The following is a 21,196-nucleotide window of genomic DNA, read 5'->3' on the forward strand; positions in this document are numbered from 1 at the left end:
ACCCTTATTAAAATGTCCAGGCATGGGTTGGGTTTGGTGGATGAAGTGGAAGAGTCTATGGCCTTTCCCGCACGGGCCATTTACAGCGGGCCAGGGACGGCAGAAACGCTGTCCCTGGGCAGCTGTTCGCACAGGAGGTGCTGCTGGATTCTCGTAGGTAGCGCCCAGGTCCCTGGTCAGCAGCTTCATAGCTCCTAGCCATAACTCCCTCGCTTCAAGTTGAGGCCGGTGGGTTATTCTAAAAAACGCTTCATCGTTCTCCACATCGGTCGTAACCGCAGACCGGCTGGGAAGACGGCGGCGCTTCCTCGTCCCCTCTTCACCTTGTCCTCCAAGCGTGCTCTGGAGGTTGATTCAGGAATCATACGCCGCCCTCCGACCTCCAGGGGTCGGAGGGCAGCATGGGCGGGTCCCTGACGGCCTCCAGAGCTATGCTGGAGGACGAGGTGAGGTGGGGGGGGGACGCAGAAGAGGTGGTTCCATGCGAAGCCACCTCTTCTTATACTGGCTTCTGCGGGGCCGCTCGCACGCTCCTGTGTGAATGGCCCCCACCCCTCCACCGGCATAATTTTTGCTGGTGGAGAGGTGCCCTTTCCACTGTGCAGAAAGGGCCAAAGCTTTGATAGAGCAGAAAGTACATTGCCCTTTTAAAAGCCAAGCTGAGTGAAACCCTGAAACCTGGAACCCCCTACCACTGGAAATGATGTCTTCTAGGGAGATCACTGTAGTCTCAATAGTATGAGCTTATTCAGGAACCCTCTTTCTTCGACCTCTGCTTATAACCATGCTTTCTTTTGACCATCTGCCAGCAGTATCCCAGGGGAAAGGAAAATGGTTGCTGTTTACCTATTGTGTGCTGCAACAAAAAATCCTTATTTACTTGTAGCAGTTCTTCACAGGTGAGCAAGTTCTTCCTCAGCAGCTTCTAACAGCTAGCCCTAGCAACTAGAGAAACTGTCCATCTGCTTTGGTAACCAAACTCAGCTCATGGCAAATACCTACTATGGTCTGTTTATTCAGCGGTAAGATCAAAGAGGCAGGGTTCCGTTAAGAAAGAATTAATGCATTGCTTTGATAAAAGCTTATCTATGGTGCATGAGAACTATTCTGCACCTTTTGTGGAATAGGGGAACTTGTTAAGTGGGCCTGAAGATTTGCCACGAACATTTTTTGACATGTTAAAGCCAAGAAACATCTAGCTAGATTTTAGGTTTTGATTGATCAGGAATTGATCAGTTGGGTCTTTCCCTGTGAGAACTAATGTTTAGAAGCAAGTTTGTTCTCGAAAACTGAGGCCCCTTCCGCACACGCAAAATGATGTGTTTTCAAACCACTTTCACAACTGTTTGCAAGTGGATTTTGCCATTCTGCACAGCTTCAAAGAGCACTGAAAGCAGTTTGAAAGTGCATTATTCTGCATGTGCGGAATGAGCCTGAGAGTTAAGTAATGGTAGAAGGGATTTCTGTCATAAATGTGTACAAGACAAAAGAATTGGATTTTGAAATGTCACTTTGTGTTCTATTCAGCTGTTTAAGTGTGCAATAAAACTGCTGTATTATACTACCTTACCTTAAGATGGAGAGTTGTACTGATCCATCCACTTTACCTACTTAACGTTGGATGATCAGAGCTGTTGTTATTAAAGCCCTTCCAGTGTCTTGAGTGTTAATTGCTGGATCTTTCCCTTATTAAGATTACAAGTGGCTCGCTTGTATATGTGCATGTTCCTATTAGGACCATTTGCACTCCATGAGTAATTGTGATATTCTTTCCTTATAAATGGAATGTGACTTAAACATGAAAAGATATTTTGAGGGCATAGCTAAGAATTTGACAACTACGGGAACATAGTCGGAAATGCTTAATGTGATGCTTATGTGTTTTACCTTTTTTAATATTTCCTCCTTGTTGTTGACTGTCCCTTACCTTTCTTAGAACTTTCATGGCACTCTCCAGTTCTAGAGGTCTGTGCATTTCTTCTTGTCTCGGTAGCCAGCCTGTATCTGTCCTTTCACCATTTCCTCTTTCCGATCCTTTGTAGGGAGGGAGGTTTCTCATGCCTGGCTTGGCTCTGTGGAGCACTTATGTCTTCTGCCTGTTTCAAAGCTTTGTGAGAAATGACTTCTTCAATTATGGGAGGGGCTGTGGCTCAGTGGTAGAGCCTCTGTTTGCCATGCAGAAGGTCCCAGATTCAGACCCCAGCATCTCCAGTTTTTAAAAAAATCTGGCAGTAGATGATGATGAAGAAGAGTTTAGATTTATATCCCCCCTTTCTCTCCTGTAGGAGACTCAAAGGGGCTTACAGACTCCTTTCCCTTCCCCCCTCACAACAAACACCCTGTGAGGTAGGTGGAGCTGAGTGAGCTCAGAAGAACTGTGGCTAGCCCAAGGTCACCCAGCTGGCGTGTGTGGGAGTGCACAGGCTAATCTGAATTCCCCAGATAAGCCTCCACAGCTCAGGCGGCACAGCGGAGAATCAAACCCGGTTCCTCCAGATTAGAATGCACCTGCTCTAAACCATATGCCACTGTTGCTCCTTTCTTTGATGTGAAAGAACCTCTCCTGAGACCCTGGAGAGCAGCTGCCAGTCTGAGTAGACAATGCTGATCTTGATGGACCAATGGTCTGTTTCAGGTTAAGGTGGTTTCATATGTTATGTTCATATGTTCTCTGCATTGTGGAGAGAACTTGGGACGACCTATGCGTATCCCTGATTCAATCTTTACTAACAGCAAGGACCACCCAATCAAATTTCCAGGTTATCCACCTTTTACTAAGTAATTGTAATTCACAGATTACCTCAGCGGTAGCCATATATCTAGAAAAAAAATTAAATTCTTAAATTTTGTATTTGGACCTTTTATTTTTTTTCTTTTAATGCTTTTCACATGCTTTTGACAATCTTCTAATATGCCAGTGGGGAGGGAGGAACTTAGAGAAAGGGAGTCAGTATTCTTCTAGGTCAGGGGTAGGGAACCTGCGGCTCTCCAGATGTTCAGGAACGACAATTCCCATCAGCCCCTACCAGCATGGCCAATTGGCCATGCTGACAGAGGCTGATGGGAATTGTAGTTCCTGAACATCTGGAGAGCCGCGAGAGTTCTCAAATTCTTCGGACTAGTGTCACATCTGAGATCAGAGCTTGTCTCATGTCAACAGCTGGCTCAGTATTTCCCAAGTACAGTCCACGATCCTGTGGGTAGCCCTGTTGTCTGCAGTAGAAGAGCAAGATTCCAGTAGCACCTAGAGCCCAACTTTCCAGAGAGCAAGCTTTCAAGAGTCAACTTTTGTATCTAATGAAGGAACCTATGACTCTCAAAAGCAGGGGTCTTCAAACTATGGCCCTCCAGATGTTCATAGACTACAATTCCCATGAGGCCTACTACTTGGCCATGCTGGCAGGGGCTGATGGGAGTTGTAGTTCCTGAACATCTGGAGAGCCGCAGGTTCCCTATCCCTGTTCTAGGTATACATAAATTTCAATGGCAAGTATGCAAATTTCAGTGGCTTCAGACTGGAATAACTCTGTTTAGGACAGTACAATTAATCTTAGAACAGCGATGTACATTAGATGGGACTGAGAAGGTATAATTTGCCTGACGGAGTTATTTGAATCTGCTTCTTCCTGCCTATACTCTACATTCTTGGCCTTATAGCCAGCTGCTTTTGCTTTGTGATGTGTTGCTGCTCAGTATGAACCCCAAGATGTCCTGCATATCTGTGCCATTGGCTTAAGATTAATTTCCATACGCCCCCCCCCCCTTTTCCTTTTTAATGAAGAGCTCTGTGAACAGTTATATAGATGGGTCAGTGAAAATGCTATTGCAACAATAAAACATGATAGTGTGCAAAATTGTCCTTTCTTCAACCTCCAAAACAGAGCCGACCAGAGACCTCCAAGGAATACAGAGCAGGGGAGTAACATCATTAGGTAGGGAATTTAGTGCAAACCACTCCTGAGCTGGTCTCTGCGCCTTGAAAGCTTATGGCAGGGGTCTGCAACCTGCGGCTCTCCAGATGTTCATGATTACAACTCCCAATTGGCCGTGCTGGCAGGGACTGATGGGAATTGTAGTTCATGAACATCTGGAGAGCCGCAGGTTGTAGACCTCTGGCCTACGGTATCACCATAAATCAGCTGTGACTTGATGGCAAAAAAAAGTTGTCCAAACATTTGTTTTTGTTCTTTTCTAGTAGAGTTATGTTGCTTGTATATAAATGAATGAATGTGCAGTATGATGCTGCAATGGGAACATGGATTTTTATCCAATGTGTTTCCTGGCTCAGGGGCAGTTCTTTCTAGCTTCAAAGGTAAGCTGCTCTGTGAAGATGTTACCCACACATTTTTGTTTGGTATGATTGGGCTTTAGAGTTTTGAAACATTAAACCAGTCAAGTATTTCAGCGGTCCATTGATTGACAGTTAATGAGAGCAGTTCACCTTATAGCACCTTCAGTGAAGCAGCTTTTGATTGGATATTGCTGCATGGCAGAGGGTTGGACTTGATGGCCCTTGTGGTCTCTTCCAACTCTATGATTCTGTGATCATGATAAAGTGACTGAACATATCTCCTCTCCCACCCTGTTCACCACAGCTAAGAAGAAGAACAAGAAGGGGAAGACCCTGACTCTGACGGACTTTCTGGCAGATGAGAGCGGTGGTGGTCCCACCTTTGTTCCAAAACCAGTCAGCTGGGCAGATGAGACAGACGACCTGGAAGGAGATGGTAAGATGGCAACTTCTTTTTTTCACATACCACAGGACTTGTCTTTTGATGAGACTGCATATTAACGGGGGAGGGGACCCTGTAATGTTTAAAATAAGAGGAAATCACAACTTCTTACTCCATTATTTAAAGCATTTTTATAAGGAAAAACCAAGTCAAGAAAATAATCAGAGTTGCGGAATCACAAGAATCTCCAGGAATCCACTTAATGTTGCTGGCCAAGATCATTAGCCAGAATTTGCACTGTGCCTTTGAACTGGGTTTGCTGAACTTCAAATGTGCGCTGAGCACTTCTGTGCGCTGCAGTGTTGAGCTCACATCTTCCTTCCCAGTTCCATGAATTCCTAAAACTAACGTTGCAAGAATAGTGTTCCTCTCTTGGGCACTATTGGACTTGGAAGGGGAAGGCAAGGGCCTGCCCAGTCCTGCATGCCCAGTCTGGCATCAGTGAGAACCCCTAGTAAAAGAGCAGGAACTCTCCTTGACTTTGCAGAGGGCTTTGGAGGTGCCTGAAAGGCAGTAAAATGTCTCACTGCTTTCTCAAAGTCTCCTAAGTCAGCACAAAGTCAGGGAAAACCCCTGTTTTTCCCCTAGGTTCCAGAAAAGAACCAAAGGGCACTTGCTAGATTTTTCAAAAATGCACTGGCTGATGTTGATCTGTCAAGCAGAGTTACATGTTCCTGTGGGAGTTAATTTCCTTAATAAGCTTCCTGCTCTTGGTAGGCTTTAAAATGTACTCTATTTCTGGTTCCATTATTTTTCTAAGGAGTAGCTGAAACTATCAGCTGAGCTCTGAATTTGTTGCGACTTGGTCCTGGTTCAGCTATGATGTTAGCCCCTAGGTGCACTGATGGTGACCAAGGCAAGTTTGAATTTTTTATTTGTGTTGTTTTTCTAGTTCCTGAACTACTCTTTTGTATCTGCAACCATGTTGACTAGCAAATAAATGGAGGCTTTATTTGTCCAGGGAGTAGAGTCTTAACACCTAACCTTGCTGCTCATTTGCCTTTTGCACCACTGAATTAAATAGCTATTTAGATTTCGATAGGGTGCAAGAAAGCTAAGCAAAATCTCTTAGGTGGAGGGGCAGGCTCTTTTGGGGGGGAAAGGCCAAAATCTAGTCCCAAATTTCAAGAACGAAAAACTAAACTGTTTCATTAAAATAGAAAGTAAATATTCATATACTTGGTTGTTGAGAAAATAATAATAAACATAGATTTGTCATGATAAATAAAACGTAAGATTTATTGAGACTTTTACAATTAAGTTTGCTACATTGTGGTTTTGCAACATTAGGGCCTTTTTTGCAGGTGAGTGGCTGTTTGCCTTTCTCTGGTGGCCATTAAAACCGAGATATATATGCTTAGGAAGCATCGAGAGCAGCAGTTTGCAACCCTTCCATTTAGTATTCTGCATATTCACAATATTTCTTGCAGAAAATTAAGTCATGTATATTTGTACGTGTTGCGGATATGCCAGGTAGTACAGTTTTATATGCTAACTGTGGTAAGTGATGCTTTTTACAGCAAGCAGTAAAATAAGTTGAGGGTTGATGAAGTGGTAAGGATTGCACGTGCCCTATTTAAATTTTTCACATTTCTGCTTTTTGGGGGCAAAGTGCTGTCCTCCTCGGCTTCAGCATTCCAAAAACCAGAAATCTGTGGTGACTTGGTCTCTCTGATTGTGGTGGGGGCGGTGTGTGTGTGTCTCCCTTATGTATGGCTACAGCAGATTGAGCAAATAATAAACTGTGCATGCACCTGGTGGCGGGGGGTGGGGGTGGGGGGGTGCCAGTTTGCAGAAATGAAGCCACAAGGGAACATGACTTAGCAACAATGCCAGTGTAGCACCTTAGCTTCCAATATACGTGTGTCAAGATAATCACTGCAGCCCTTTGTATTTCTCAGTAATAACTGCCTTTCGTTAATGCGGAGTTGGCTTTGCGACGGCTGGCCACCTTTCCTGTTTATGGCAGCATCCATTTCTGCTGCTTTCCCATTATATGGATGGCCTGGGGCCAGCCTCTTTCGTATTACAAAACAGAACGCATCATAAAAACATAAGGAGAAGGTGCTTAGAGGGAAGCTGTTTATAAAACGGCCTAGTTGTTCAGTGGGCTGTATGGCAAGGAGATTGCATTCAAAGACAGTCCCGTTTCTTGAACAATCTTTGAAGTGCCTGTTTTTCTCTCGCTGTTTGCAAGTGAGATGTAGACTGCTTAACAGTTTAATGTGGGACTGTAAATCCGTGGTTTTGCTGAGTGTATAACATGATGCCCAAAACTTTCTTTCCAGTTTCTACCACCTGGCATAGCAATGATGACGATGTGTACCGAGCCCCTCCGATTGACCGTTCCATCCTGCCCACTGCACCTCGGGCAGCTCGGGAGCCCAATATTGACAGAAGCCGTCTCCCAAAGTCACCCCCCTACACTGCCTTTCTGGGAAACTTGCCCTATGATGTAACAGAAGAGTCTATCAAGGAGTTTTTCAGAGGACTTAATGTGAGTATTTAAGGGGTGGTTTGTGTTTTTCCTTTGTGATCTATTCACCATTGTGCTACTATATGGAATCAGGCAGAAAGCCTTCAGTTGATGAATCCTGAGAATTGCATTGTGGGACCCTGATGACCTTAAGCCCATATTTCACATTCTTTTAGGGGTTGGGGGGAGCATTCATGTTCATGAATAGCATCTGTGTCTTAGTTGTGTGGAAATTCTGTTGTGGGGGAGTGCTTTTAGGACAAGCCCCTGTAATGGTTTCTATTTATCTGTAGAGTTCCTAGAACTTTGCTGCCATGTACTTGGTGCTGTCGCACTAACTTAAAATATTGGTGTGAATCCTAAAAGCCCACTGTTACACGAGAGAGGTAACCCTGGACTTTGACATGGTTTCTAGATTTTAAAAAAGCAGCTCAGAAATGAGAGGGCAAACACAGTCTACAGTCTACTGTTTGCAAATATCACTATGCTAAGTAAAGAGTAACCTTCAAAGGGCTGCAAAACAGGAAACACCATTTATACTCCTTGAAACTGTCTCAGTAATCGTGACCATAATTCTTGTTCTTTTTTTTTTAATTTAAAATTGAATTGTACCTCATTTAGAAAAGAGAATGACCAGAAAAAAACTTGGAGGAAAAAAGGGCTAGGTTTTTAAGGAATACTAACAAACAAAACCAAATATTTTATCCTATGAAATATTTTCTGTGTTAAAATGACTGAAAGGCTTTTAAAGGCAAGGCGGGCATGCTGTAGACATGTACAGCTGTTAAATTCAAGATCCATTTCTGTTCCTAGAAAGACACCTTATTTTCACGAGAGAATCGTGCAGGGCTTTCCATGCATGCCTTCTGTCATCCTTTCTGACCTGACATTTTCCCTTGTGGTTGATCTTTCCACCTCTCCCAAACCCCTGTGGCACATATACCCACAGATTGGGTGTGTTAAGTACTGTCAAGTTGTTTCCATCTTATGGTGTCTGTATGAAGTAATGGTCTCCTGTGTGTGCAAAGTGCTGTCAAATCACAGTTGTGGCTCTCCCAGCAAGGGGCTTTCAAGGCAAGTGAGAAGAGGTGTTTGGCCATTTCCTTCCCCTGCAGAGTCTTCCTTGATGGTCTTCTTCCAAGTACTGACCCTGCTTAGCTTCCAACATCTGGTGAGATCAGGCTGTGCCCTGTTGCCTTCTCTCCTGCAGAATATTCTTAGCTTTCTTTAAATTAAGCAAAGAAGTTGTTATGCATCATTGAGTCTCTGTTCTCAAATGGGCACTTCAGTATTCATTGTGGTGTGAAAAAAGCACGTTCCAGAAGCCCAGTGGAGATGTCTTCTGAGGCAGGTAATAATACATCAAGGGCTTTCTTGTTTGAGCTAATGAAACCTCCCTTGTTTAGAATGCATCCAAGACCATCTTGGTGAGCTAGTCCTCTTGGGAGATTCACCAGGAGCATCTTTTTCTTAAGCAAAATAGCTGCTTTGTATCTCTGGCATTGGACCTGTCTTGACCTTATCAAACTACTGTGAACCGCAGAAAGAGCAGGACGTGAGTCCAGTCGCACCTTAAATGCCAACAAGATTTCCAGGGTGTAAGTTTTCAAGAGTCAAAGCTCTCTTTGTCAAATACAAAGGGAACTTTTTGACTCTTGAAAGCTTATACCCTGGAAATCTTGTTGGTCTTCAAGATGCTTCTGGACTCAAATCTTGCCCTTCTGCTGCAGTCCTACGCTGCTACTCACCTGAAACTATGAATAGAGGAGTGTCTGTTCTGCAGGTATACTGGTTGCCTTACTGGTGGTGCAAGGTATGAGCTGCAAGCAACGACTCAAAATTTGTGGTGATAGAAGCTTCAGTCACTTCTGAGTTTTCAGTAGGCGTCTGAGCCATCAGCAGTCTTGCTTGACAATGAGAAAATCCCTGGAAAATGTAGAGCTCCCCCCCCCCCCCATTATTTTTGATAGAATATTTCACTTCCACAGCAAACTACACCAGTGTAGTGTAGTGGTTAAGAGCAGGTGCACTCTAATCTGAAGAACCAGGTTTGATTCCCCACTCTGCCACTTGAGCTGTGGAAGCTGTTCTGGTGAAACAGATTAGCTTGTGTACTCCAGCACATGCCAGCTGGGTGACCTTGGGCTAGTCACAGTTCTTCAGAGCTTTCTCAGCCCCACCTACCTCACAGGGTGTTTGTTTGGGGGGGGGGGGAAGGGAAAGGAGATTGTCGGCCCCTTTGAGAAAGGGGGGCGGTATAAATCCAAACTCCTCCTTCTTCCTCCTCCTCCTCCTCCTCCTCCTCTTCTTCTTCTTCTTCTTCTCCTTCATCATCATCATCATCATCATCATTGCTCAACTGCCTCAAAGGCAGTTTCTCTAGATGACAGTGTGGCTCTCACTAGATCCACCAGGTGAGAACTGGAGAGGTTTTCTACACGTTCAGTTGGCTATTTTGCAGGATCCTTCTCCCTTACCAGGCCTGCTCATATAGAAGAAGAAGAGTTTGGATTTATATCCCCCCTTTCTCTCCTGCAGGAGACTCAAAGGGGATTACAATCTCCTTGCCCTTCCCCCTTGCAACAAACACCCTGTGAGGTAGGTGGGGCTGAGAGAGCTCCAAGAAGCTGTGACTAGCCTAAGGTCACCCAGCTGGCGTGTGTGGGAATGTACAGGCTAATCTGAATTCCCCAGATAAGCCTCCACAGCTCAGGTGGCAGAGCGGAGAATCAAACCCGGTTCCTCCAGATTGATACACGAGCTCTTAACCTCCTACGCCACTGCTGCTGAATTAATAGGAAATCATGCTTGACAAAGCCCTAGTCTGGGGCTTCATCATAAAATACGGCTTAATTTCCCCATCCTGAATATTACCTGTGTAACCACGTGCTCTGCTGATCACAGCAGATTGTTCCTGTGTTGGAAAAGCCATTGCTTTCCTTTAGTTTTCTGTTCCCTTTTAGTATTTTTAATGCCTTACTACTGCCTGAAAGACTGGTGGATTACAGTGCGTAGGCAGGGGTGGGTAGGCAGGTGGAACATGAAATTTATAAAACCAGGACTCTATGCAACTCCTTTTAACGTTTTATTTTTATAAAATTAAAATTCATTATTACAAATAAAGAAGTATGTGAAGCTTCCTTACATCTATTAACATTTGCACTTACAGGCTCTCAAATTTCGATTACAGTTTCCAACTCTACATAGGATCTGACCACATTTTGTTCTTAGACATTTGGTCCATGTTGTTCCTGGTTATCGGAGTCTTTGGCTTATGTAGCTCAAAAAGACATTCCATTTTCTTCCATGTTCTGTGGACAGTCAATTAATGTACCAAAGATTTCAACTTTGTTATCGTTGTTATTATTTCTGAGTCATTGTTATTCTGTTAGTTCGTTCATCCATTCTATAAGATCTGGGTAATGGTCTGTTTTTGCCACTCACTAAATGGCCCTAAAGCTTTGTTTACCTTGCTGAGTGTCAGCATTCTGCTCCGGCTTGGTGCCATAGCTTGGAAAAAAGCTCTGTGGCTTTTCCCCTTTGCTGGTTGCTCTTCAAGACTTGGAGAAAGATACTGAAGCCGGACTTGTTTCTTGACAAAATAATCTAGGTATCAGAACAGATTTTATTTCATCAGTTAACCTGGGTTAGCAGCATAGTATGACTCAGGACCCTTCTGCATGGGCCAATAAACACAGGCTAACCACTGTGTAAAACCCGTGTGGGTGGGGGGATCTTTGCATGGATCCCGTTCCTAACGTGAGTCTGCTCCGCATTTCCCCCCCCAACCCGGGTTTTTCAAGAATTGCACTATCTGCTATTCTTTTGTTTCAACGTGGATTGCAGCCACAGCCAAGCAAAGCGCGTTACTTGGCCGAGCTTCCCTTTTTTTTCAGTCCCTGCCTCTCTGCTCCATATCTACGGAGGGGCACAGGGACAACAGCATGGCTGTGGAGGTCCATGCCTGCCAGGCCTCGTAGCTATGCAGTGGAGGAAGGTGAGTGGGAAAAAAGCGCCTCCATGCAAAGGCACGCGTCCCGGCAAATGCACTGGCTGACCACGGGACGCCCAGCCATGCAAACGGCCCGGGTCTACGATGGGTTCATTTATCCCGCCTGCAACCCACTTTACATTTGCTGTGCGGAAAGGGCCTGTGACATGGGTTTTGCAGAGAGCAGAAGTAGGCCTTACAGCTGTTTGAAATACACTATTCTTCCCTCATCCATTTTTTGACCACAATGGGTTTAATTAGGAATAGACAGAAATTACTCAATTCTCTTTTAACTCGTTGCCTCCCTTGAAATCCAAGTAGTCGGAACATGCTTTTCTTCACTGTTTTTATGCCACCTGTTGAGTGAAATGGGTAACTTCCATTCATATGAGTGACAAGGATATAGGGTGGTGATTAATGTGAAGCGCACGGGTATGATCCTGATCCGCGGCATTAGCCTGGCTTAATTAAGGAGTTAAAATGTAGCACCTGCGTTCATTGCTGCCTTTCTGCTTCAGGCAATTTGAAAGACTTGACTGTTATTGCTACCAGGGCTGTGGGCATTGTGCCAATTTACAGTAGCTTGCAAAATTTCTTTTCTGGTCTGTGGCTATGCAACTTTCCTTTCCTTCTGAAGGCCACGTCACGGGTTTCTGTCTATACCTGTAATGTGAAGTGTGGTTTCTAGGGGTTGTCTTACTTCTGAAGGTAAAGAGTTACTGAAAATGTTGTCTGTCCCTACTCATCTGCAGATAAGTGCTGTTCGTTTGCCACGAGAGCCTACTAACCCAGAGAGGTTGAAAGGATTTGGATATGCTGAGTTCGAAGACCTGGACTCCTTGCTCCGCGCTTTGAGCCTCAACGAAGAGGTGAGTTGAAACCTGCCGAGAAAATATAGTCACAGTGTTCAACCTCCCTCTTGCGGTTTGTCTTCTCTCGCTTCTGAGGCTCAAAGGACATTCAGAGAGACAAATCTCAGAAAACATCTGATGTGATGATTCGATTTCGATTTCAAATACCTTTAATGGCATATAGATTGTTTAAGATTAGCTTAGCAAGATAATAACAGCCTTTACAACTTTACAATTTCTGACGAGTTAAAATAACACCATTTAAAAATTTAGCCACCGCTTCCAACAGCTCGTAGTTGTGGCTGTTTAAAAGATATATAACCTTCTGTTTATCTGTAATGCCTTCACTTCCATGCAGGAAGGGGATTATGTGCTTCTTCCTACCTATCTCATAAAAGGGACAATCCAACAGCATATGAGATACTGTTTCCACAGAACCCATGCCACACGGGCATTTCCTTTCTTTATGTGGGATTCCAAGGTGGCGTCCAAGGCTAAAGGAAGAAGGCAGGGCATTACACCTAGCTAAGGTGATTGCTCTACGCCACCGGGCCTCAACCAGGAGATAAAGGTACTGGGCTGCAATTAGTCTATCCATAGGTATTCCCAGAGAGATCGGGGAACAGGTTTTATTAGCTTCCTCTAGCATCTGTTGAAACTCTCTGTCAAAAAGTCTCTTCTTGATAGCCCCATAGACCTCCTGCTCTGTTAGCATTAGCAGGTCCTCCAAGGAAATGCCTGATGTGATGATGTGGTATTGCATAGAATGTACGAGTATAGCTCCGCCTGGGTTAGCAAGAGATTAATTCAAAGGGGTATCTAGGAGCAATTTCCAGTGGGGTTTTTTTGTCACAGCATGTGAAACTTCCAGTATCAAAAGGGCATTTGTATTTTAAAGTGACAGTGAAGTATGTTGCATGGGCTAGCTCAACGGTTCCCAAACTTTTTTCCCCATGGCCCAGTTGTTTTAATACCTCTCCTCCGTGACCCACTAAAATTTTAATAGCCTATTTATTAGTAAAATAAAACCAATTTAAATGTCACACCGCCACGCGTCTGCCCGTGCAGGCTAGATAGACAGGGGCGAGCGTAGCTCTGCACCAGCCTTCCCCTGTATGCGGCAGCATCAGGGAGACTCCTTGGGTTGCCCCCACCTCCCTCGCGGTACCAGCGTCGCCAGGAGCTATGGCTCTGTCCCCGGCCCCTTTCTGGATGATCATTTGGCTGGGGAGGAGCCCCGAAGCTGCTATATTGAAACTGAGGCAGCCGACTTCATCAGCCACCAGCATGGCCAATTGGCCATGCTGACAGAGGCTGATGGGAATTGTAGTTCCTGAACATCTGGAGAGCCGCAGGTTCCCTACCCCTGTCCTAGCTGGTCAGCTCCAGGTGGGTGGTGCCCTCCAAGCAATGACAGGGGTGGTGTGGTTGGCCTCAGCCCTGGACATTAGGTGACCCAGCATTTTGCTTTTGTGACCCGGTGTCAGGTGACGACCCACCATTTGGGAGACATTGGGCTAGCTAACACATCGTGACCCTGGGCATGATTTGAGCAGTGAGCCCATTTGTACTGTAACCAGTCACATATGATTAATTCCTTATTCAAGGATTCTAGGGTAATCATAACATTAATTGGATCCTGTAAGTGAGAGATTCTTCCTTGCATTCTATTAAAGTCTGTACACTTGACAAGTTTCAAGGCTTTGCCTGTGAAAACACTGATTAACCACAGAGATCTCCAGGGTTTATCATGTTAGAGAAACTTTTCTACCTCTGGTAATATCAAATTAAGCAGTCAGTTCTGGAATTTAGAACTATTAGTCAGCCGGACAGAACCCCTGCATTAACTTTTTGTCTTTTATTGAACAAAGAAAATATTCCTTTTATTAACCAAGACAGAAATGAAGGCACAAAAGACTTAACCCCACAAATCCTATGGAAATTATCAGTGTTCCTAGCACTGCTTGCGCATATTATAGCTAATGATAGTTTTAAAACAAGTCAAGTTTCAATTTTTGTCTTGACTGCTTTTAGGGATTATCAAAAAAAGATGGAATTACCCAAAATCTCACCAGGAGATCTCACCTTTTCTTCTACTGCTAAATAAGAGATAAGCAGCATAAGTGCAAATAGCCAATTGTGACGAATGCATTTATCCTGCATTCAGGTTGCAGGGTGGAGCCGCCCCTGAAAGAGTTAAGCCCTGGCCAGCCCTGATTGGCCAGAGAAAAAACACAGAGACTATAAATACTGTCAGCGAGAGTGCTGAAGGTTCTTCTTTTTGGCTTTTTGGCTCTGACTGAACGTTTGTGCCTTCGGGTACTTTTGTGACAGAGTGAGGAGAATCCGCCAAGTTCTCTCACTGCTGTTGTGTATAAATAGCTGAGGAAGCTATTAAGTCATCTAAAACCCTGAGATTTGGAGGAGAGTGTCCGCCCTCAGGTGTTTTGTTTTGTTTGTGAGGGAAACCTCAAAAAGTCTATAAGTCTGTCCTCCAGTGAACACCAGTCTTGGGAGGCCCAGTTCCTGTGGCAGAGAAGCCAGATTTTGGGAGTGTGGGAGAGGGAGGCTGTTATGCCTGAATCCTACTGGGCGTAGACGGGGTGTTTAATTTTTGTAGTGAGGTGCAGCGGACTGAAATATTTTAATTTTTTTTAAGAGGGAGTGTGAAACCTTCTAAAATAACATCTTTAAAGAAACATCTTTTTCATGAAGTAAAAATCTGAAGTAACGTGACACCTGCGAGTGTCCATTGTGTAACTTAAGTGAAGTGCCTGCAACCATTAAGCTGAAAACCATCTTTATCTGAAACCGTTAAGCTTAAGCAAACTCTCTCTGAAACCAATACGCTTACATCCTCTCAAACTATCTGAGAAGCCTCTGTTAAGCCAGCAATAAAAGTTTTCAGTTTTTGTTCATTTTAAAAACCTCTCCAGTCTTTTATTTGTCTGTCAGTGTCTGTGTGATCCCCAGTCAGGGTGGTGACCGTTTAAAATCAGTTTTTGTGGGCTTTAATTTATTTTTGGTGGCAGCGCAGAAAAGAATATATAAGCCCCTTTACACCAATCATCAGGGTACATATGAGATCATGTGATATAGTAAGATAAGAAAGCCAGTCACAACTCAAAAAAAAGCAATTAATGTAGCCTTTTTCTGAAAAGGCAGATCTAAGCAAACAAGTATGTAATCTCTTAGTTGGCAAACTCAGCAAGAAAAAAAGTGATATCATTGCAACCGCAGCCTTGGGTTCTAATTTAGAAAGGTGGATTTGCATTTGTTTTCAGCAAGTAAGTGTTGCTTAGCAGACAAGGGCATGTTGTTAGCATGTAGAGTTGAAAGACTACATTTAAGGGGTTGACCTCTTGTAGATGATGGTGCAAGATCTGAATAGCCACAGTAACATTTCTTGTTGAAACGACCTTTTCTTGGTACGGTTCACAAATTGCAAGCCAGAGGGCAGACCCTGTCTTATAGAAATCCTTATGCACTGCGATTTGTGCAAGATGCCACAAAGTAACACAGCCGATGCTGGGCTATGTATTGGAGTTATGCAAAGTTCAGTTGGAATCAGTGCTGGGGAAGAACTATTTTGATAGCGGGAATAATACAGGTGATGGAAGAAAAAGGAGGAAGAGGAGTTTGGATTTATATCCCCCCTTTCTCTCCAGTAAGGAGGAGTAAGGTTCACCAGATAAGCCTCCACAGCTCAAGTGGCAGAGTGGGGAATCAAACCCGGTTCTCCAGATTTATTTATTTATTTATTTATTTATTTGTTGGGTTTATAAACCGCCTTCCCTCGAGGCTCAGGGCGTATCACAAGTAGAGCACAATCAATTTAAAAAATACAATAAATATAAGTTAAGATGGCTCTAGTAAAAATAAACCCTACCCCATTAAAATGCAGCTGATAAACTAATATTAACATTAGCTCAAGATGGCGCCTACCATCTATTCCCTCTAAAACATACACCAGAAAAGAAGGGCGGTAGGGACCACATGATATTACAGCGGCAAGCAGAAGGGAGGGAGGGAGGGAGGGAGGGAGGGAGGGAGGGAGGGAGGGAGGGAGGGAGGGAAGGAAGGAAGGAAGGAAGGAAGGAAGGAAGGAAGGAAGGAAGGAAGGAAGGAAGGAAGGAAGGAAGGAAGGAAGGAAGGAAGGAAGGAAGGAAGGAAGGCCCCTCATCAACAAAGGTTCCTAAAGGCTCGTGGAACAGTACGTCTTGGCAGGCCCTGCGGAACAATGGACCTTAGGGCCTGGACAGTTGGTGGAAGAGCGTTAAAGTGCACCTGCTCTTAACCACTACGTCACACTGGCTCCACCATGAAGAACCATCTTCTAAAGGCATCATACTGAGGCTAGAGATTTTTACCTTTTGGTTTAAATCTGTTTGCAGCTGAAAAGTTGGATGCATTTAAATGTAGGTTGATTCTGTATTGAGAATAGTAGGTCATGGGGAACCATTGACAGCCAAGGCTAATCTGGGCGCAGAATCGTAAAGTAGCAGTCTGCATCCTTTCAGACCAAGAGCCTACACTCAATCTGACATCTGTGCTTGCTTTCAACTTTCAGGGTGTAATTTTATCTACAGATAGTTAATGGCACTATAGCTGCTTCCATGACACACTGCACTGGCATGACCTAGTTGTGGTCGTAAACTACTGTTTGAAGTCTGGTAGATTAGAAGACATGTTGTTTTTCCCTTCATAACTGGAGTCAGCTATTAATCAAAACAGAGTCAGATTAAATTAGGCAGACCTTAAGATAAAGCTGGACAAATCCCAGTCACCATAATGCCTAGAAATTTCATTGGGATGCCTACTATTTCCAGCAATTATGTTATTGTAGTGTTGCCTGGCAGTTCTCAGTAGAAGCATGAAGCCTTGGATCCAACCAGTTTTTCCTTTGGTGACCACCAGCCAGCTAGTGCTGGCCAGGTCCCCTCCTTATTGTAGCCTCCCCGGTTCTACATTGTCTTGACCACCATAAAGGCTGTGTTTGGGATCACGAGACTTGCATAGACAAAGCCATGTTGAACGGGAGCTGTAATAACTAAGGGAACTCCATGGATCCCACCCAAAGCTTATTTATTTTTCATCAGAACGTTTTGTGTGACAAAAAAAATCTGCGTGAAGTTCTTCTCGTTAATTGTTTGTATGTAAACTTCTTTCTTTAGTGGTGGATGAATTAATTTCTTAACCATTTTCTTTCTGTGTTGGCTGCAAGATTCAATTCAATGGAACATTTTGAAACAATAATGGAATTATAAGAGAATGGGGCAAAGTTAGGCTGGGTTGATGAAAGCAACCTTCATACTTGGCGGTTTGTTTGTTTGTTTGTTTGTTTGTTTGTTTATTCGATTTGGTAAACCGCCCTACCCCCAAAGGGCTCAGGGCGGTGCACAACAAACAACAATACAATAAAACAAATAGAATAACCCCAGCTTAAAATACAAAACCTTAAAACTATAAAACTACGGCAGCAGTAGTAGCCTTCAATAAATAATTTGATTAATAATAGAAGACGTCTGGCACCCAACCCCAGTGTTCAAACCCTGGGAAGGGAGGGGATTGGCAGATGGTCCAATAGATAGCCAGTGTGCAGGACAACACGAGGGGCGGGCTCAGCGGCCGGCTCCCTCAAAAGCCCGGTGGAACAGCACCGTTTTGCAGGCCCTGCGGAACTCTCCAAGGTCCCGCAGGGCCCTAACTGCTGGAGGAAGGGCGTTCCACCAGGCAGGAGCCAGGGCAGTAAACGCCCTGGCCCGTGTGGAGGCCAGCCGCATCATGGAGGGGCCGGGGACCACCAGTAAATTCGCCTCCGCGGTTGTGGGTTTTCCGGGCTGTGTGACTGTGGCCTGATAGTTTTTGCTCCTAACATTTCACCCGAAGAAGCATGTCTTACTGTGATGTGCCTCTGAAGGTGACTGCCATAGACACAAGCAAAACATTAGGAGCAAAATCTACCAGACTGTGGCCAAACAGCCCAGGAACTCACACCAGCCAGTTGATTCTGGCCAGGAAAGCCTTCAACAAAACAACCTGTGTATTTATTTATATAATAAAACACTTTTGTCACAGCATTAATAAATAACTGTGAAGGTGCTTGACTTAGGTTTTATGGCAGGAATAATTAGAAAATGCAGTCATTAAAATATGAAACTCTGAAGGCTGAAAAATTAGTTTGGCTGCTACATTTTTGCTCAGGCTTCTGAAGCTGAAAAAGATTTGTCAAGGCCGTTCTTCTGAGTTGTATTCTATATTGCTTACATTTAGGATAATATTTAAATAAAAGATGTATCACCTGGGGGGGGCATTCGAGAAGCATATTTGGGGATTGAATTTTTCTCAAGTTAAAGCAGAGAAGACAGAGAAACTATAGCAGGGGTGTCAAACTCTGGGGCTTCAAATGTTCATGGACTACAATTTCCATCAGCCCCTGCTAAGTAACACAGTCACCCTAGCCTTCCTAACAGGGGTGTTGTGAAGCTAAATGGGAAAGGGAGAACCACGCAGAAAGAGTGGGTTAAAATTGCTAGATCAAGTATGGTCCAGAAGTAACTTTTACTGTCACGTTGAATCAGCTAGCTGTCCATTTTTGTGGCTTTCTATGCAGCACAGCCATGTTTTCCCTCTTCCAGGGTCAAGGAACAGGACGAAGATAATTATCTAGGCATTGTTAACACTAAGAGCAAAAATGCAATTTATTATTATGCAGCAGGGATCTTGGAACAAGTTATCTTAATTGTAGACTTTATGCAGTATTTTTCTCTTGAAGTGATGTCTTAAAGCCCAAATTGAATATAACACAATTGATCATGTACATATTCTTGTACCCCCTGGCATTAGAGAGAACCCACAGTCTGCTTGCTTAAGGAAATATAATGGGATGTGAATATTTTTAAGTCCATCCCATCTATTTGTGTATGGAAGGGTCTATCAGTGGGGTCAGGAACACAAATCCAGCAAGTAGTATTTTTGCAGGTGATGTATTTCAGTCATACAGGTCTCCCTGCTAGGCTAGATTTTTCAAGGTAGGTCCAAATAAACTACCACAGCATCCATTTCCTGGGAAGAAGTAGAAGAGAATTCTGGACTTATACCCCGCCTTTCTCTCAAAGCGGCTTACAAATTCCTCCCTATTCCCACAACAGACACTTTGTGAGGTTGGTGGGGCTCAGAGAGTTCCGAGAGAACTGGGACTCGCCCAAGGTTACCCAACAGGCTTCATGTGTATGAGTGGGGAAACAAATCCAGTTCACTGTTCACGTGGAAGAGTGGTGAATCAAACCCAGTTCTCCAGAGTAGAATCCACCGCTCTTAACCACGGCAGCATGCTGATGTGCCTACATTATTGAAAGATTACCTTCGGTTTACTGGACCGCTGGTCTTTGGACTTAAATGAACTAACGTTCCGCTGTATGTTCAGTCTCTAGGGAACAGGAGAATACGAGTGGATGTAGCTGATCAAGCTCAGGATAAAGGTAAGAGTTGCGTCTCTGTAACAGGAGACAAGTTTCATTCTAAGCAAAACCCTGCAGAGTAGTTCCTTTGTTTAGTTCAGTGTTTTGGGCTGTTTTTGTGCATCAAGGATGGGTTCTAGAGCAGCCATACAGATTCTTGCAGGACCCTGTTTCACAAGAAATCTCCGTAGCCAATAGCTGTGTGTGCTGTCTCTGTGAGCCTGCATACCTAGAATAAAAGAGATCACAGTAATCCATTAGGCCAGTGGTGGCGAACCTTTGGCACTCCAGATGTTATGGACTACAATTGGCCATGCTGGCAGGGGCTGATGGGAGTGTAGTCCACTTAACATCTAGATATAAAGTCACTCCCTGACTGGCTCAAACTTCTTACATACTCTAGTTCTGTTGATTTGGACAAGAATCCTGAGCCACACCTCTTCGTACCTTCTAATTTGACTTCTTTTGTGGGGTAGGTGGGATTTACCAGCAACTGGAGGCTTCATTCTTGTACAGGTTGCTCCGAGAAAGTCAGGTGCAGTTGGATGGCACGGCCTCTTGCACAACTTGAAGACTTGTACAACAGCTACAAAGCAATAATGAAAATGACCAGTGTTGGGCATGTCAGTTTCACTGCTGAAACGGAGCCTTTGCTTTGGGGTCAACCTCTTGCTTAAAGACTAAACAGTAAACGCCATAAAATGTCAAAGTTGCCTTCTGCATCCAGCATGTCTGGAGGAACTCTTTCAAGGGTTTTTAAGCATCTGGACACTTTCAACTCTGGTTTTGCTGCCTAGGTGGGTGTGTGTGTGTGTGTGTGTGTGTGTGTGGCTTGTCTATTTTTTCTGTGACTCTTGGCATGGGGTGGGGGTGTGCATACCCCTCCTTCCCTCCCCCCCTTTTAATTCAACAATCTGGGGCTCTGTTGTTCCCTTTTAGAGGGAGTTTTGATTACTGGATGCCATCCATTTTTTCCGAGCTGCTGCTGTTGTTTGTTTTTATTATTACATATTGTATTTTAAAGTGTATTATCATCTTCCATGACGTGACTATTGCTTGTTGTAAACCGCCCTGAGACCTTAGGGGGAGGGCGGTGTATAAATTTAACTATACATACATACATAGATACATACATAGATAGCTAGATAGCTAGATAGCTAGCTAGCATGGAGGACATTCCAGAGCAGGATACAATGGTAGCTGCCTAGAGGGGGATGGTGGGGAGAGGGATGATAAACAGCTTTGGACAGGAAGTGCTGATTGTGGAAATAAATCATGGTGGCAGGCAGGACATGGGGGTAGGCTCAGGACCTCCCTCGCAAGAGCCTTGTATCCAAACCTTCTGATATTAACACATTAGCACTCACCTTCCTGACCTAGCTTCAGAGCTCCCCCTGCCTCCTAAGGCTTGGAAGCAAGGCAGTGGTAGAACTTCTGCCTTCTGTGTTCTGCTCCCTCCCCTCCCCCAATGCCACATTTCAGGGAGTGTTCGGTGCTGCAGGGTGGGGATAAAATTGTTTGCCACTGGCAGCAGCCCTTCCACTCCTAGAATCCCTGTTCTGGATCCAAGCCCAACACTGCATCTCTGCTTGGCCAGGTTCTGTAAGCCCCTACCAAGTGTTTCTTATGATCATGCCCTCCACACACCTCTGCATTTATCTCCACATCCTTTTGAAAGGGGTATC

The 21,196-nt window shown here is 44.3% G+C and overlaps 1 protein-coding gene across 1 annotated transcript in view; it reads left to right on the forward strand.

The window, feature by feature from the left end:
• The window catches only part of EIF4B (eukaryotic translation initiation factor 4B), a 60,226-nt gene that overhangs the window by 13,706 nt on the left and 25,324 nt on the right, over positions 1-21,196 (forward strand). Inside the window, exons 2-5 of the mRNA XM_048488371.1 lie at positions 4,596-4,727; positions 7,022-7,230; positions 11,953-12,069; positions 19,478-19,532. Coding sequence (XP_048344328.1) covers positions 4,596-4,727; positions 7,022-7,230; positions 11,953-12,069; positions 19,478-19,532 — 513 coding nt within the window. The remainder of the gene's footprint in view (positions 1-4,595; positions 4,728-7,021; positions 7,231-11,952; positions 12,070-19,477; positions 19,533-21,196) is intronic.

Source organism: Sphaerodactylus townsendi, linkage group LG03, assembly GCF_021028975.2.
Source record: "Sphaerodactylus townsendi isolate TG3544 linkage group LG03, MPM_Stown_v2.3, whole genome shotgun sequence".
NCBI classification, from domain to species: Eukaryota; Metazoa; Chordata; class Lepidosauria; order Squamata; family Sphaerodactylidae; genus Sphaerodactylus; species Sphaerodactylus townsendi.